Raw genomic sequence first — 17605 nt, forward strand, 5'->3', positions numbered from 1 at the left:
TGATCATGATTATTTGGTTTTAGTTGTGATTGCAGAGGAAGGTCTACAAATTTCTAGATGTTAAATAAAAATATGTTTCATTATTATAGTTTATCAACAGCAAGACATATTAACATTCCACAAAGATAGCCTTTTACGTCACAATATTTATGATTTTCTCAGTAAAACCTAAAAAGAATTTTTTTTTTTTTTCAGTTTTAAAATAGGTGACTAAGAAAACGCATGCTATTTCTATGCTGAATCAGTGTTAACATGGCTATGTTTAATAGAAGGTGCCAACCTTGACTAAAATGTCAGTCACTTTAACATATAGGCCATCAGTTAAGGCTGTAAGTACAAACATCCTCATTTACAGAAATATTCTAAGTTTGAACCACAGAGGATTTTTCTGAAATGCTGCAGTAGCAAGAGAAACTGAAACTCTTGGCCCAGCAATTCTGTTGCTCCAAACTTCAAGCTTACACTAGATAAAAAAGCAAAAAGATGGTCAGAAAATTCAGAGAATGTGTCCAGGGTTTGACTCTCACAGTAGATCTTAATCCCATCTTCATTTAGAGTAGCCTGGAGATTTCCAGAGCTCCTTCCAGCTGCCTGCATCCCCAAAGACAATAAATATGCTGAACCTATCTGAATGATGTCACTGCTCGGTGGTGAACTGTATTGCCTCCAAGACACTCCCATTTTAAGGCAACACAATGGTCGAAGCCTTCAGCTGTGCACTCGCTGAAGCAGCTCATCTTCCAGCCTCTCTGCATCACTCAGGCAACCTCAGCCGATCAGACAATAATGAAAGATCTGTCCTTACCTTTTCCTTCTGTTGTGATGACATTCCTTAAAGTATTGCAAAAGTTAGTACAGTTGCACTTGAACACTAGTAGAAAAGGCTAGTATTACTTTCTGTTCTCTGGGAATAGTAGAACAACGTATTTGAAAATCATGATGAATCATTAAGTAAAGTGGACGCTATTCCTAATTATTACTATACAGTAATTTCCTCCTTTGAAAATTTTGAACAGAAGTTTCTCCCAAATAAGTGTGTGAATACAAATACAGCTATCCCTGGTGTTGTGTTAGGAGCTGTGCTAAGAAGCAAGTCTTTTTTAAAAAGGGATAATAAAATACCTTTTTGAAATAAATAGGTGTGCAGTGCCAAATGATTATGGCTGAGCTTTCTCTTTCTGCTAAACTTTCATGGTTGTTTTTGTTTGTTTTTGTTTTGTGTTTTGTTGTTGTTGTTGTTGCTTTTTTGTGTTTCCTATGTACTGGACTGAAAGCTACATATGGTAGAATTGTTTGTAGTAATCTGTGAACTGTAAAGAGAACATTTGCTATAACTTCCTTTTTTTCTGAAAGCATATATGAAAGAATGTGTAAACTGTTAAAGCAATGGGTGTTAAACTGTATTTTTCTCCCTCTTATTAAAGCCTATGACATATATTAAAAAAAAAAAAAACTTTGAAATTTCCAACCCCCTCTCATTTAGAGAAATTGATCTGTTTTAGGACTTCATCATCTGGGAAAAAACAACCAAACAAAAATGACACGCGCACACATACACACCAACAAAAAAAGGCAAACTTGATCATGTGCCTGTATCAAAAACTGATTAGTAGATCAGTCATATCACTCCTGGCTGGAAATAATTACAGGGTACTACTTTAGAGGTAACACAGAGGTTAGAAGCAGTGTTGTGAGGCTGCCAAAGCTATGTGGCTGATAATTATTTCTTTATTCTTAGCTTAGTGGTGACGGGGTGTTACACTTGAAAAGCTCTTAACCTCAACAACATTTTCCACCACACAACAAAAGTGTGGGCCAAATTTAGAGGTTCAGTACTGTTTATCAAAAAGCTTTCCTATGGCTGTTCTGCCCTTCAGAACTGCGTGCTTGTTTAATGGCTACTTTGTCACCAGTCAGAAACTCCTTCTTTTCATTTAAGCTATGAGGGCTGGGCTGAGGACTCTGCAAGCTAAGAATTGTCAAGAGATGCAGCAGGGCTTTAGCCTGACCTTGTGCATCAGAAGTTTACATAGTCTGAGCGGTCAGTCGGGTCCCTGTGACAGCCACAGAATCTTGAAGTGTGGGAGTCAGGAAGAACAGATCGTGAGAAACATCCTACGGGTGGTGGGACTTCCTTGTCAGTGACAAATTCTGGTTTCTAGTGTGCTTTGAGATATAGTAGTAGATAGTAGATAAATATTCCTGAATGTAAGGTGCTGTTGGTAGCATATATTATTCCTACGAGGATGACAAGAAACATACCTTTTAAAAGAAATAATAAACCGAGTGTTTTGTTACTTTTACCTAAATATGGTACCCCTCAAGTTTATGTCATTGTTTTCATACTGCTCAGAAAAAACTTACCCTCTTGCTCTCTTAAGTATTAGAAGGCATGTTGTTTACTTATGAAGAAAAACACAAGTTTCCCAATATCTGATTTTCAAGAACTGCTGAAGGGCAGGCTGTAAGCTAGCAACAAAATAACATCATACGTCACTCAGATTTGTTTTGCCTCACTTCATTATGCATTTTGTCCTCAATGAAATAATTGTATAAGGTCATCAGATGAGTATGCATTCGTTAATGGCATCTCTGCTTCATCAAAAGCATTTACCACAGTACACTAAAAAACATTATAAACAAAGTTGTGGAGTCACCATCCTTGGAGGTATTTAAAAGGCGTGAAGTCCTTAGGGACATGGTTTAGTGCTAGAGTTAGGTTATGGTTGGACTAGATGATCTTGCAATTCTCTTCCAACCTAAAAGATTTTATGATTCTATGATTCTCTTTCCAGTAATGATCTTGATGAAATCTAAACTTCAAGTGAGGTCAGAAAACCAGTCATGTTCAAGACCTAGCGAGCTGTGATGTCTGCTGTGTTGCAGAAAGTCACAGATTCTCTTTTGATAAACAGGCTGGAAAATCCTTAATTTATTTGCCAGGGGAAATATTTTCAACCGGATAGCTATTATAGTAAATATGACACATTTGAAAGACAGTGTTTACAATTTAATAGGGGTGGGTTTTGTTGAGTATTGGTTAGAGTTTGCTGAAGTGGCAGGTTAATAATGATAGAGGCAGGCACTGCAAAATTTTCTTTAAATGGTTCTGCCAATTAGTCTCTATTCAAACTTCTTCTCATATTGACTTTTTTTTCCAAAGGAGAATGGACATTATTCAAAATTACGGAGTTTATTTGCAATAGCTACAAGTATGCAGAGTCTAACAACTGAAAGAACAGAAGTTTTTGAGCGTGTTCTCTGAAATGTAAAAAGATACATATGTATTATCCTAGATGTTGAACAGTAATGCAGTGAGCTATTTGGCTGTTGTGCATGCTGAGGTGTTCAATTTAAAAAGGAGTTTTAGTTAATTTGCCTGATTTTTTGCTTGTCTGACATTTTGATATTAAGGTTAGTTTGATGTGTAGTAAGTTAAGGGAGATTTTTTAAATGGGAATAACAAGATCACCAAAAAACTTTTCTCCATCTTGGATTTACGTTTGCATGTAGCTGATCCAGAAGTATGCATGCCAAGAGTTTCAAAACTTGATGTTTCAGATACACAGTTAGCAAGACAGCATCCCTGGGCTAAAACTCACTTGGCCTTCTCTCCTTCTGATCTACATCAGAAGAAAAATAGCCAGGCTTTGTAGGTGAGGCTCACACCCTAACCGTGGCATTATTTTGCCTGAAATTATTTGCATATCAACAGAACTTCCGCTGTTGGAAAATTATTGAAGAAGGTAATGCCATCTCTTTAAGTGAAACTTCTGCAAATGTTAAGACAGTTGGCTCCAATGTGACATACACGAATTTTGGTTCTATCATGGGCCCATTTCTAAAACTTTTCACACATACTGGGCATGCATGCTTTTGGGTTAGAGCAAATGCTGCTGCAGTGGTTTGTACACTCCTTTAACAGCTGGCGCTTCGGCAGGTAATCGTTATCGTGAGCACTTAGATGTGTTTTTACATCTTCCCCAAACTTTATGAGCATTAACCAATTGATTCTCATGGTACCCCTGTGGGTAGCTAAGAAAACACGGGGACAACGGCTGAGTGCGGTTGAGTGCCCCGCGGCGGGGCCGGCTCCGCGCCGGGTTTTGCGGGGCTCCCAGCCCCGCAGTGGGGTGTGAAACCGCCGGGGGGTGGCGGCGGGTCCCCGCCAGCAGCCGTGCCACCGGCGGAGCTGCGAAAACAGGAAGCGCGGTGGCCGCGCTGACTCTCCCTAGCTTGCGCCGCCCCGCCGCCGGCAAGCCCGGCAAGCCTGGCAAGCCCGGCCTCCCGCCGCCGCGGAGCCGCTGCGCGCCCGCGGAGCTCGGCGCTGCCCGCGAGGGGGCGGTGCTGGGCTGGCCGTGGCCCCGGGGCGGGCAGGCGAGGGGAGGCGCGGCTGGGCAGGGCAGGAGGGGAGCCCAGGCGGCGGAAAGTTTCTGCCGCTGCTCTGTGCCCCGTGGTTTCGAGGAGGGGAAGAGCCGCGCCGCCCGCTGACCGCCCTGGCAATATGCGGGAGCAGCACTCATGTGTGGGCACCAGGCAGCGGAGGATGGAGCCGCTGGAGCTCGCCGTTAGCCCTGTGAAACGCTTGCGAACTGAGTACGCCTTTCCCTGTCTCTTCGCAGAGGAGGCTTACCAAAAACTGGCCAGCGAGACCCTGGAGGAGCTGGACTGGTGCCTGGAGCAACTGGAGACCCTGCAGACCAGGCATTCCGTCAGCGAAATGGCCTCGAACAAGGTAGGAGCCTCCGGCCAAGCCGCCCCGGCTTTTCCCACCGCGAGGGTAGAGGGCGGACAAGGGGGTCGGCTCAGCCCGGTGCGGAGCGGCGCGGAGCCGCAGCTCGGATAGGGGTCGCGCTTGCGGCGTGGCTCCGTGTCCCCGGGCACCCAGCCCCGTGTCGGCAGGAGGATTCGGCAGGGTGAAACGACCCTGGGCTGAGAAACTTGCCACGGGAAGGAACAGTCTCCTTTGGCGCGCTTGAGTGCGGGAGAGGCTTTTGTTGTGGTTTATACGCAGTTTTCTTAAATTTCGGGAAAAGTTGCGGAAGTGATACAGGTCGTGGAAAGCTACACTGCTTGCGGTAATCCCTTCAGCTCCTCTTTCTTTTCACAGCATCCCATTCTCAACTAGGGATCTTTCCCAGAGAATGGTGTCGAAAGTAGCACGAAAAGGTGATAAAGGCAAGTGCTCGATGCCAAGGAAGCCGCCAACTGAATTTTATTTGTGAATAGTAGTGCTAACAGCTCTCTTAACACGATTTGTTAGGAAAGAGCACGCTCAGAACCAAGGTGCCGTCACAATATTTACCACATACGCATAGATCCAGAAGTGTGTTTCTGAGACCAGAGTTGGCGCTTCCTGGAAGCTGAGGATGCCTGTTAGCCGGGAGCTGTGTGCTGGTATCTGATCTCTGCGTGTTTGTTTTGCAGTTAGAAATAGTTTCCATATACTCCATTCACAAGTACACTGTCTTTTTTGATTTTGTTTTGCAAAGAATATGTAGCTACATTTCTGTAGTTAATTTTTAAAGACTAATTAAGAAGCTTGCTGTCATGATTTAGAGGTTGTTTTTATATTTGTCATGAACTGAGTATATGGAGAGTTACATGTACAATGAGAGAGAAGAAGAAAGTTTTAATTAAATGGGCTGGTTTTGCCTCGTATGGCTTAGAAAGCATCTGATGATCTGTACTTTAGCACCTTGTAATAATTTCAGTTGCTACTATGATTTTTCGTTGAAGTGAGAAAATAATAAGTGTTTTTGACTCAGCTTATGCCTTTTTAAAATTCTATTGTCTTGCTTTGACTGCACTTACCAAATATCTTCTGTTTCTTATTGACTGTTTTTAAATCTATGTTCAACTCAGCCTGCGTGTAAGATGTGAGGTGTTTGCACTCTTGTGAGGTTTAGTCATGATATGATATGATATGATATGATATAATATAATATAATATAATATAATATAATATAATATAATATAATATAATATAATATAATATAATATAATATAATATCATCCTTTGTGCTTTTCTTGTCCTTTGAGCCTCTTAGCAGCAATTAAATTTCTGTTTTAAGAGTTATCTGCCTGGCTTTGCCCTATTTTCAGAACTGTGTTTTCAGTTTTTATTGCCAGTTGAAAGATCTCATTATTCAGGGTGTATTGCATATGTACTGGCAAGTTACAAAGTCAAGATTGTCAAGGTCTGTTTTAGCACTATTTGAATCTGGTGACGTTTTTTTCAGACCAATATATAGGGCATGATCTTTCCTTCCTAAGAAGTTTAAACACCCATATGTTCCCTGATTTGTGATGCGTGCATAGCCACTCTTTCACAAGATCCTGTGCTTTCTTCTAGTATTTATTCATTACCTTCCTAAACCAGATAGGATATGCAGTATATTTTATGAAAAACGAGTGCAAGGTGTTGTTAGAATAGGATAAAACTAATTGTGAATCATTGTGTCTTCAATTTTGCCAAGTATATTCAGTTTTTTACCTAAAGAGACCTGTTTTTAAGATAAAACATGACCACTGTGTTGCATCTTTAAGTAAACACGAAAATGTTACATCTGATGCTATGTTTTGATTGTATTTGTTTGAACTAGTTAAAGATTTGTTTGCCATAGATTACAGGATAAACGTTCTTCACGTGTTTATTAAAATGAAAAGGAAAATGTGATTCAGAAAAAGTGTTTCATCTTGTTTCTAACATAAGATTGTGCAGACAAGGGATCAATGTGGAGTACACAGTAAGCCTAGTTGTCATATGAAGGTCAGTAAGATTGCTGCCAAGCTTTATCTCAAAACTGGAATTTTTTATTGCAGTAATGTATTACCTGAGTCTGCTTGATCTATCAAATATGGATGTACATGTCTAAAGCACTTTATTGCTACTTACTGTTTTATGTTACAATATGTAGGAAGAGCCTGGCATTACTATACTGGGAAGGAATAGCTGTCATTTGGTTTTGCAGGTCATACTCAGTTCTTAAGGTAAACTTTTTGCCTCTTTTTTAGGAAATCTACCCCCTTTGTATAGAAATCTGTGACATCTTTTGGTGTTTGTTTTTTTGGTTGTTTTTCTTTTAAAGAAATAAAAAGTTAAAGAGTGCCATTAACCATAATGTGAACAATCTTGAATATAAATCGGCAAGCCCATATAAGAATATGAAAAAAAATAGTGCAGGAGGATTGCAATTTTAGATGTAACAGGTTGTGCTAAAGAATAATTTTACTTCTGATTTTTGAAACTTATTTGTCATTTTTACAGCACCTCCTGTTGTAATATAACTGCAAACTGCAACATCTCAGTGAGGCATGTAGGTAAATTATAGTATTTTAGTTTATAGAGAAACTGAAGTAGAGAAACTTTGCTCAAGGCTGAGGACATAGACTTCAGTACAGCAAAAAATATCCAAGAATACCCCGTACTTTATCGCAAGAGTTACTTCTGTAAAATCAGATGAGAAAATCAGGAAAGGGAACATTGTTGACGCAGAACATGGTTTCTCACTGTGTTTCCCAATTTCCTTTTCTCTAGATTTCTTTAAGAAATATCCCACAAGATTGATTGTTTTTTGTTTGTTTGTTTATATTTTTTTTCACCAGACTCTCAGCTACTTCCCCTATTTCCACTTTATATATATATATAAAACAGCATTTTCATCTGTGCTAGTTTTCCCTGTTTATGTGAACATGCGTGAGACATAAGGGGTGGCATAGGAACTGAGCTCTGCACCAGATAAAAGCTTTAGCCCATTGTGCTAAGGCTGCCGTAGTAAAGGAAAAAATGCAGGGAGGGAAGAGTGTGGTGTGTCCTGAATGCCTGAGGTTGGCCAGGGAGCGAGTCTTATCTCCAGTCCCTCTCTGTGCAGCCAGCTGGCAGTCTCAACCATTGATTGCGTCTGTGTGGAATCCCCTTACTGCTGGTAATGCCTGCGTAAGACTCGTGTTAGCATGTCCCAATCTGAGGGTATTTACTGTGTTTAGATGCCCCTCGTGCTCAATTAGCGGTACTCTATGACGTGCCAGCTCACAGCTTTGGGTGGCTGAAGGTGGAATGATGCAGATATATGAAAAGATCCTTCTCCCTGCTTAAACCTGCTTGAAGCAGTGGGCACAGGGTGCTCTCCACAATCTCTGGATGAGCCCTGGCATGTTGTGGCAGTAAGTGTAGCCCCCAAAAACTTTGAAAACATGCTCTAGGTTGACTCTACAGGAAGCCCACCAGGATGCTTGGCTGCCAAAGTGACAGTGGGATGACTGTGATATCCAGGTGATGTTCCATCTCGTGGTCATCCCTGTGATGAGCAGATTTCCAAGTGCGTGGAAGCATTGCATATGGAGTAACTGGTGGATAGATCTGTGATGCTCCCGTAGGCGTAGTTCATAAATAAATCTAATTTTGAAAGAACATAGTATTTAAAAGTATTGTCAGTTGTCATTATGTTCTTAGGATTCTTACAATACTCAGTGTTTTCTTAAATTACCAGCTTCTGGAATTGAGTACTATAATAAATTGGCCTCTTGGAAGTCTCCAAAACTAGAAAACAAATAAGAAGCACATTAAATTTGGAAAATTGACTAAAATTTCTTTCATTTCTAGAGATCTGTTTCTGATTTTCTATACCATGTGCTGCTAGTATTGGCTAACATCAGTGGAATGTGGCTCTATTGTTATATTTTTCTGTGTGATGCTTACTTTAACAGGAGTAAATTCTTTTTAGAAAATAATTTACCAGTTTGAGTCACTCACGATAGGATTCCAAGGCATAATTAGATGTCCCTATTCAACTGTTCTGATTTCCAGAGATGCTAATCTGTATCAGTTTCTGCTGAGCTTAATTATGAGTAATCTCTCTGAAAAAACATAGTTTTTAGGTGGGCACAAGCTTGCCGATTGTGATTTCTAACTTTAAAGACAGGTACGCTTTGATACACTTGTACAAACAAATGGCTTTTTTAAAATTTCAAGGTTGTAGAATGATTTTTTAAAATAATTTACTTTTTTTTTTTTTTTTTAAGATTAATAGCTCCCTCTTTCTGCCAAACAAGATTAAAGCAAAAAATAATAAATTTTATGTTCAGTATGGAGTTTGATAGTATCTGGCTTAACTCCCTTATTCTGAATCTGAGAGTTATTCTGTGATAAACAGTTAATAAATGAAGAATGCCAATAATAAAGATGTACCAACCACTTTCAACTAGACAGCATTAATTGTAGATTAGTCAAATGTGGAGGAATACTTATAATGAAACTGATGTTCAAAAGTGTATTTTCACTTCTGTAATCATGATTTTGCAAACATTTCTAGCGTGTTGCTTTTGTGCATCTGAGTATCTGAATTTAGACACGGAAAAAGTTTCAATATATGTTGCTTTTGTTTCAGTTCTAAGTCTACCTTTCAGTTCTAAGTCTACCACGAATGACAGCATTTTTGCAGGATTTGCTGATAACTGATAATGAACGTGAGTTTGCAAAAGGTCATTGTGTATTTCTTTCCCACTGTAAGTGTAGGTGAATACCTTTTCTGCAGGGAGCTTTTTTAGGTATCAAAGCTGAGAAGATTTAGGTTTCATTTAGTTTGACCATGTTAACTATGAAACTACTTTTAAAGTATAAACTGTCTTACAGTTGTCCAACTTTTATACCAGTATGTGCAAATGCTCACAAATCAAAGCAGAAGTCTATTTACGGGCAGTTACTAGTGCTAGTTACTATTAAAAAAAAAAAAAAAAAAATTCTGAGATTTTTTTTGGGTGCTCTGAAAATGCCCAAAGCATCAGAGTTATCAACCGACTCCCAAAGACCATGGTAATGTAACACTCAGCTCAAATGTTAGTTGGATTTTGGTTTATTTTTTATGATTCTGTACTTGTCACCCATTACATACATGCAAACAATAATCTTAATGATACTTTATATTAAAAAATTACCTGCCTCTAAACATTTCATGTAAACCAAAATTATACTTGAAGGAAACAAAGACATCTTGAAATCTGTTCAGTTACTTTTTAACATTCCTTCTTGAAATCCCCTGCCAATTTGAGCTGTTTTATAATAACGTGTTTCTGTCGCTAAAAAGTGTTTTTCCTTTCCTAAAAGGTATTTTTCCTTTCCTTCTCTACTGCACTAAAAGGATCGTGCAGGCAATGCTGAGCTGACTAATGTGGTATAAATACTTCATTCAAATAATGGACCATATATAAATGTGCATCAAACAGAGGTGTGTTCCCTTGGCTCGGTTTTCCCAAGGGCAGGGAAAGCCCCACTGCCCACATTGCTGTGTGACCCTTACGGGAACCAGAAGGTGCCCCCAGCCTCTTGGCAGCTCCACACGGGCACCAACTGTTGGATGGTGTTTTTGCAAGCTGACAGCAGCTCACTGGGTTTCCCCATCCCCAGGATACATGGATATAACAGGCTCCGACTCCTGATTTTGTCTGTTCATCTGTTTTATCTTTGTCTTATTCTTTGGAAAAGCTTTGGTGCCGTGGTGGTTGGTAATTTTGTAGGCGCCTGGGTAGGCTGAGTCTAGAACTAATAAATGTGGCTCATGCCACTGGCTCAGTCTTTTATTAACAGACTAGTTTTTAGTGTTGTCTTTTTTGAATGCTTGCTGCCAGCTTTGGGGACAAGTTCATTGCATGGTTAGGAGTTTGTCTTCCGAAATTACATTACTTATGTAGGAGTATAATTTTTTATCAATACTTTTTCCGAATGTGGAAGCTCAGCTAGAGTAAAATTTTATCTTTTTTCTGTCATAGCCACTGATTAAAGTGACCTGTTTCCATTAAGGGACAGGATAATGTCATATCCATTTAAGAGGATTTAAGCATCAGTCAATCTCTTGGGTTTCAGCTATTGCATATGAAAAAAAAAAAATGTCGTACAAACATAAGAGTAGAAAATAAATTTGTTGTCATGACTTAAATTGTTGCAGAGCAGACAGCATCTCTGTTTTGCTTCCCAGATTTAAAGAGCTTGGATATTCAGATGAAAAACTTAATGGGGTTTGTTATGTGACAGTTCTTATGTAACGTCTGGCAATGCCATCGCGCTTGGCTGGCTAACATGATAGTTTAATTGGTTCTTATGTTCCCAGATCTTTCTAGGAAAATCTGAGGATTTGGTTAGCTCTTTGGAGTGCTGCTTCTGATGAAGATTACAGTTAAGGGACAGCTGTTATCAAGAAAAAGTGTTAGCAGTGTTGAGTGCAGCATTGGGAAGGTATTGTTCATTGAGGATTTCCATTTGTACACTGAATAAACAGATGTGGATGAAGTCGTGAACCTGAATTTGAATTAATGTGTAGTTGTGCAGGTTCCTCAATTTTGTTGTACTTCTTAACAAGAAAAAAGGAAATGAGGACTGTGAAGGTGAGGAAGAACTGCCTTCCCAGGCACACTCCTGTGTTTCCATGGGCTGAAGCCAGCCCAAAAGGATATTAAGACCTCTGGGCTGGAGTACAGTTCCCTGTGTGCAGCCTTACATGCTCCCATCTAAAACTACTCATGCTTCTGGAGGACAGCAGAGTTGCCCTTGGATAACTGCAGTGATGAGTGAGCTGTATAGATATATATAAAAAGGAGATCGCACTCTGCTGGCTGTATTGCGCAAGGGTGTGCTGCAGCGAGATAATGGGGGAAACTTGGTCTCATGCAGATGGCTTGCACCAGCCCCTCCTTATCATTTATGAACACTTCCATTTTCTTAGAAAGAAGTGGATGGAGTCATGATGGCAGTTTGGCAGTGGCTGAGTCTCTTCTGTGCATAACCATGCTGCTTCCATGGGAGCTGTTGGGTTGCTGCCAAGTGAGAAAAATGATGAAACACCCTGTTTTTCTGCGAGGCGAGTAAGTGGGGGCTTTGGTGGAATGGTAGAGCTGTAGGTCTGTTGCTGAGAAAGAAGCAAATGTGGTGGGTGAGACTTAAGGTGTCTGAGCTGTAGGCAGCCCCTTCTCCTTATATGGGTATTCAATGGCAAATATTTGCTTCCCTGAGCTGCTGTCCCATCCTGCACCAGCAGAAAGGACCCTAGAGTGGACCCATAATGGTTGATACAAAGAACAATGGCATTTCAAGGTTCCAAAACAAGCTAGGAACCCTTTATCTCACAGATTGAGTCCCTACTTTAAATTTTAGAGAAAAACTAATTGATATTTACATCTCTCACTCACTGCTTCCTAAAAAGTCCTGAATGTGAGAGCTACATAAGAGGAATGATACCTGTTTGAGACTTGCTGTGATTTAACACTTTTCTGCTTTTTTTAGCTGCTTTAGGATTGCATCGCTTTCCAGTCACTAATCCTTTGATAACTTTTTCCATTAATGTAAGCAAATGGTCCATACTAGCACACAAACAGTCCTTTTTGTAGCCTCTTTAATTATAGGAAATGCCACAGTATGAAAAATTCTTTCCTTTTAGCGTAATAGCACAAAGTAACATAGACAAAATGTTATGGAGTAAATAACTAGGACTTGATGTGGGAAAATAACTTTAGGTTCAACCACCATAATCGAGAATTTGAAAATGAAGAAGTTTTCCAGCAGCTGTTTAAAGTTAAAATGCAAACATTGATGTGCCTTTTTGTGGCACAAGGTTATACTTGGAAAAGGCTTCATGGACATGAGTACTTCATAACTTCTTGCTTAATAATAAAGGTGGAATTCATGGTTACTGAAAGGCATGATAAGTGACTAAATACTTGTGGCACCTTGTGATGGTATTTAGAGCCAAGAATTGCATTGTATTCATAGTAGTGTGCTGCAGTAATAAAGGTTAGACTGTAAGATATGAAGCATTTTGGAGAGCAGTGGCCTTTTTTTTTTTTTCTTAATAAATTTTGTCTTTCCAGTAAGAGACAGCTTCTGCTGTTATATGAAGTTTTGGTACAATGAGTGTGGTGTTCGCTGAAACATCAGTTCAACCTTTGCATAAAAGAAACTGCACTGAGAAACTGTTCTGTTACGTTAGTTTTGTTATCATCTGCGAAAACTTCCACGTTTAGGAGATTGACCATAGAATTAAGTGTATTATGGATGGGTATATTCTGTTCTGATTTTATTTTTACATGGACCATATCTCAGTAGAAGTTGATCCCAGTTTTAGTTAACTTGCAGCCAGTCCCCTGCGTAGCTACAAAACTGAAGGCAGGTGAGCTAAGGCATGACAGAAAGTGATGCTACTCATCATGCCATGTGGGCAGGCTGGTAGGCAGCACCTGCCTGTTGAGCTGGGGCTCACCTCCCAGCAGCCCTGCTGCAGCTGCCCTGTGCTGCCCTGTGTGTGACTGCCAGGTGGCAGAGCCTTGCTGTGGTGGGCACTGCTGCTGCTTCTGCATCTCTAGCCATGGGAGACACTGCTGTGCAAGGGCAAGTTCTGCCCGTGGTTGGCTCTGCTTGCCTGCTCCGAGTGTTGAAGTAGAGCTGCCCAGGCAATAGTATCATCTGCCGTAAATCACAAGCAGTGGAGCAGCACTGAATCAAGCTGATGGACAGGCCTTGTCTACCAGATGATCTGGAAACAAAATTTAAACAGCTTGCTACTTCTGTTAATTAAGTTGTAACTCACTAATATATGATCAGCTAATGGAATGAGGGTGACAATACTTCTGTAAGATCCCTCAGCAACGTAGTGTTTAACTAAACCCTCTACTCATAATTGCTACTTGAAAGGATGCTAGTTTATGCATTTTTGCTATTGTTTTTATTTGGGGAAGAAAAGCAAGAAGGCAAAGGAAAGCAGACCTTCTAGTTAAATTTGATTGATTTTGATCTTTTATTATAAATAAGAAATATTGGAGTTGCAATTAATATATGTATCTAGTTTTAATAGTAATAATTCATCTTTCCTCATCAAGGATAGTTTATAATTTGGTACAAAAGTATGGAAGTAGCTTATGGATCTATTTAAAACAGCCCAGAATATGAAACACATAGCATCAGCATCTGATTTAGCTTTTCACCTGTGAAACAACACAGATCTTTAAGGTAGTTTTTTCTTCTACTTGTAATGCAAGTTATGTTTAAAAACAATTGCTTGTACTCTGCTACAGTGAAATACCATGACATTCACATCACTCAGTTTCCAAAGCAGAAGTATTTCTGTTTCACAAGGTGAGGAACTGAGGTGGAGTGATTAAGATACATTTTTGGCAGCGCAAATCTGGAAACATACTCCAGAGCATCTTTGTTGCCGCTTTCACGTGTCAGACATTCTGTCCCATTAGTGTCTGCATGGCACAGCTCGGTGGCAGGACTCCGTGTGCTCCCCACCACATATGTTCACCTGAAAATTAGGTTTTCAGCTAGAAAGATAATTGGCCGGTTTCCTGCACATTAGAATGCAATCCACTCTCATCAGCTCTAGATGCTCGCAAAATGTTAACAAGACAGCAATTACTTTAAAATGTGCCAGTCCAGACTGGTTTTCAAGCTCCTTTGTCATTCTACCTCACTAATTTATCATGTGTTAGTGGTAGTTTTTGCTTGCATGTGTTCATAAGCACCATATACTAACCAGTGGCATTTTCCTTTTGCCTGAAGTTTGGCTCAGGTTTTTCAAAGTCACATAAAGCAATCAAAATAAAGTCTGTACATTTTGTTCTGGAATGAACAGATGGATCCTACAGGAAAAGTATATGGTTAATTTCAACCTCATACGGTTAACTTCAACCTCAATCCTGTTCCCCAGGCACACAAGGCCAGGAGAATGGTTTGATGGATATAATGATGTGTGGTTTGATGGGTATAATGATGTGTGGTTGAAATGACTTGTTCAAGCAGGTGTTAATGTATTTAAACCAGGCTATCTGATCTTCTTTTGGCCAAGGCTGCCAGTACAGCCTTAATGCAATTATTTTACGTAGAATTACAGGCAACCTCACGCTGCCAGCTGAGATACTAACGTTTTCATAAACTTGTTTTTAGCAATTTAGAATGAACAGTTGTAACAGAGATGTCTATTCTAATTGCCAAGAGCAAAGTGACTAACAATACTGATATTTTAATTACCATAAATTATATTTTAAGAAGAGGACCACCACGTGGCTAGGTAGAATTTTATTATGAGATAGCTTTCTCTTGCTGTCTGCTGACATCAGATAATAGATTCAGGAAGGCAGCACTGCACAGTTGGTACTGAAAAAGTTCTTTTAAATGTAGGGACTAGAAATCGAGGTGCCAGATGTTTTTTTCTTACTCTTTCTCAAGGTATTGGTGTACATCACTTGCTGTAAAATGTAGACTAAACGGTATCTTACCCTGAAGGTTTCTTATCTTTAGAAACAATTATTTTCATAATACATCAGCCACCCATTGAAGCTTCAAAGGGTGGTCTACATGAAGAGTAGTTTTTGCAAAGTGAGAATATGTTTCATATGTATTTGCTGACACAGTTTTCAGAGCTGATCTGAACAAAGAAAGGATAAACACACAAGGTGACATTTTGGTGATGCTCTGTAGCAGTTTTTGTACAAACTTCATCCTTGAGACGCTAGAAAAGCAGTGCAACTCTAGGAGGAAGGAATGGTGAAGAGAAGGTACAATAGTGGCTAGTGTAAGAACAAAAGTAATAGCTAGATAGTGCTCTTTCATTAACGAGCAAGGAGTTTGAAGAGCAGAAACAACTGAAAAGTGGGCTGCCAAGCAGGCATTGTGGACTTGAGGATCTTTGAACATGTTTTAATGAAAAATGGGCAAAGCAGGCTAGAAAATAGACTTCTTACTCATGCAAGATTTTTAGCAGTTAACATATATTATGTGCTTGAAATCTGCCAAACTTTATTGATGCTGTGATAAGTAATGTCAAATACAAAGAACGCTTGATTTTTTTTTTTTTTAAGATATTTTAAACTCCTTTTTTCTTGTGAGAAAAGAGATGTGCTTTGCTATGTGCTTCTGCAAATTATATTGAAGGATAATGACTGGGCTCTAAGCTTCACTACTGCTGGGTTTGCAGGTGGCTATTGTTCTTGAGTGTGTCAGTAGTATGGCAAATCTTGGGCTATTGTTAAGCTTTGTTGCCACAAATGTGGCACTGGTGACTGTTTCCTACTCTATAATGGGTGGAAGTGATGTGTGGGTAGTGCGAGAGTTACCATACCTTTGATTTTGGCTGTGTTTTCACTGCACAAAGGGACCTCCCCTACAAGTCCGCATGAAACAAAATGTTTTAAGTTTAGTAGCTCAAATGAATGAAACAAGCTTTAACATACTAGAATTACATTTGAAAGTTAATGATGACCATGTTTGTAGTGTTTTTTTGGTTTTTTTTTCTCATGTGAATTAAGGTGCTTGCTTCTTTGATGCTTAATAGCAACATCTCAGAAGTGGGAGGACAGACATGTACTTGATACTTTGCAAAATGCAGTATTTATTTTGCTTTCTAAACATATGTTTCCCTGGGGTTCTCCCTTCTTAGCCTTAGCTTAGCCATGTTCATTTTTTGCTGCCAGAGAAAACTAGAGCTAAAAACACTTTTTCAGCCAAATCTGGGTGCATTATTTGCATACCATGTAACGTGTCTGGAAGCAGCCCTGGTGTGCGGGGCTGCAGGGAGCATGCTCGTGATTCCTCAGCATCCCGGGCCTCTGCTGCATGCTGATCGCCTTGGCGGCAGCTGCTGGCTCCCACCGCTGCAAATGCACGCTCTGCTGATGCAGGGACCATAATAGGAAGCACCTAGGCCTGTCGTAAACAAATAGGTCTGGGAAAAAAAGTGCAAGCCTGACGTATGGTGTGTCCATAGCAACAAGCAGAGATGAGAGTGCCATTTTGGAGTAAATGCCAGCTAGCGTGGCTCAACAAGAAGCCAGAAAGAGTCTTTACTGGATTTACAAAGCTGTTTTGTATGTGCACGTCAGAGGTTTTCTGAAACACACTACTTGTAAGAAGACAGCTTGCATAAAACAAAATCTGAAATTTAAGTATGTAAGGGCATCTTTAAATGAAATTATTTTTCACTTGCAATTGAAGCTTTAGCTGGAAAATTTGTAAGCATGTTTACTCCTGAGAAATATTAATGTGATGAATTATATGACAAAGCACAGAATCCCTCTTTGGATGCCTAAGCCTTAAAGCCCAGAGCTCAGATTTCTCAGTAAAATGACTGTGTTTTTCTTGTACTATGAAGCATGGCCAAAGTTTTGTATGTCTGAATACTGGAACCAGGTAAGATTGCATTTTGTAATTTAGTAATTTTTCCTCTTTTCTTAACATCAGTAAAATCAAATATTTACATTTTCTAGCTGGGTGGGATTTTCTGCAGCTGTTTTTGCTTGTGGCTGACAAGGTTTAAGCAGCTTTATTATAGGAGAGCAGAGGCTTTATTATAGGAGAGCTCTTAAAGTTCATCACTGTGAAGATGATGCAGTTGGTTGATACACAGAGTGTGGCATTTCTAGCACAGCTTTCAGTACATCCTCGCTTACAGAACTTGATTTTTAAAATTGAATGACTAAATTTTAAATATAAGAAGATAAAGTGCTTTGGAAGACTTCTGCCAAAACAAATCTTGGCATTTGAGGGCTAAAACTTAAAGAAATTATTTTTCTTTAGTGGTCAGGAATACACATCTGTAATCTGATCTTTGTTTCACAGAGC

The 17605-nt window shown here is 39.7% G+C and overlaps 1 protein-coding gene across 6 annotated transcripts in view; it reads left to right on the forward strand.

The window, feature by feature from the left end:
• PDE4D (phosphodiesterase 4D) overlaps positions 1–17605 on the forward strand; it is a gene marked incomplete at its 5' end in the record, with an annotated part of 511345 nt that overhangs the window by 455147 nt on the left and 38593 nt on the right. For 3 of the 6 annotated variants that reach the window (XM_080363172.1, XM_080363170.1, XM_080363171.1), the window contains one exon: positions 4623–4735. In XM_080363172.1, coding sequence (XP_080219298.1) covers positions 4623–4735 — 113 coding nt within the window. Of the gene's footprint in view, positions 1–4361; positions 4524–4618; positions 4736–5385; positions 5398–17135; positions 17174–17605 lie in introns of those variants that run through there. The other 3 variants (XM_080363174.1, XM_080363173.1, XM_080363175.1) reach the window with 3 other exon arrangements.

Source organism: Nesoenas mayeri (assembly GCF_963082525.1).
Source record: "Nesoenas mayeri genome assembly, chromosome: Z".
Taxonomy (NCBI): domain Eukaryota; kingdom Metazoa; phylum Chordata; class Aves; order Columbiformes; family Columbidae; genus Nesoenas; species Nesoenas mayeri.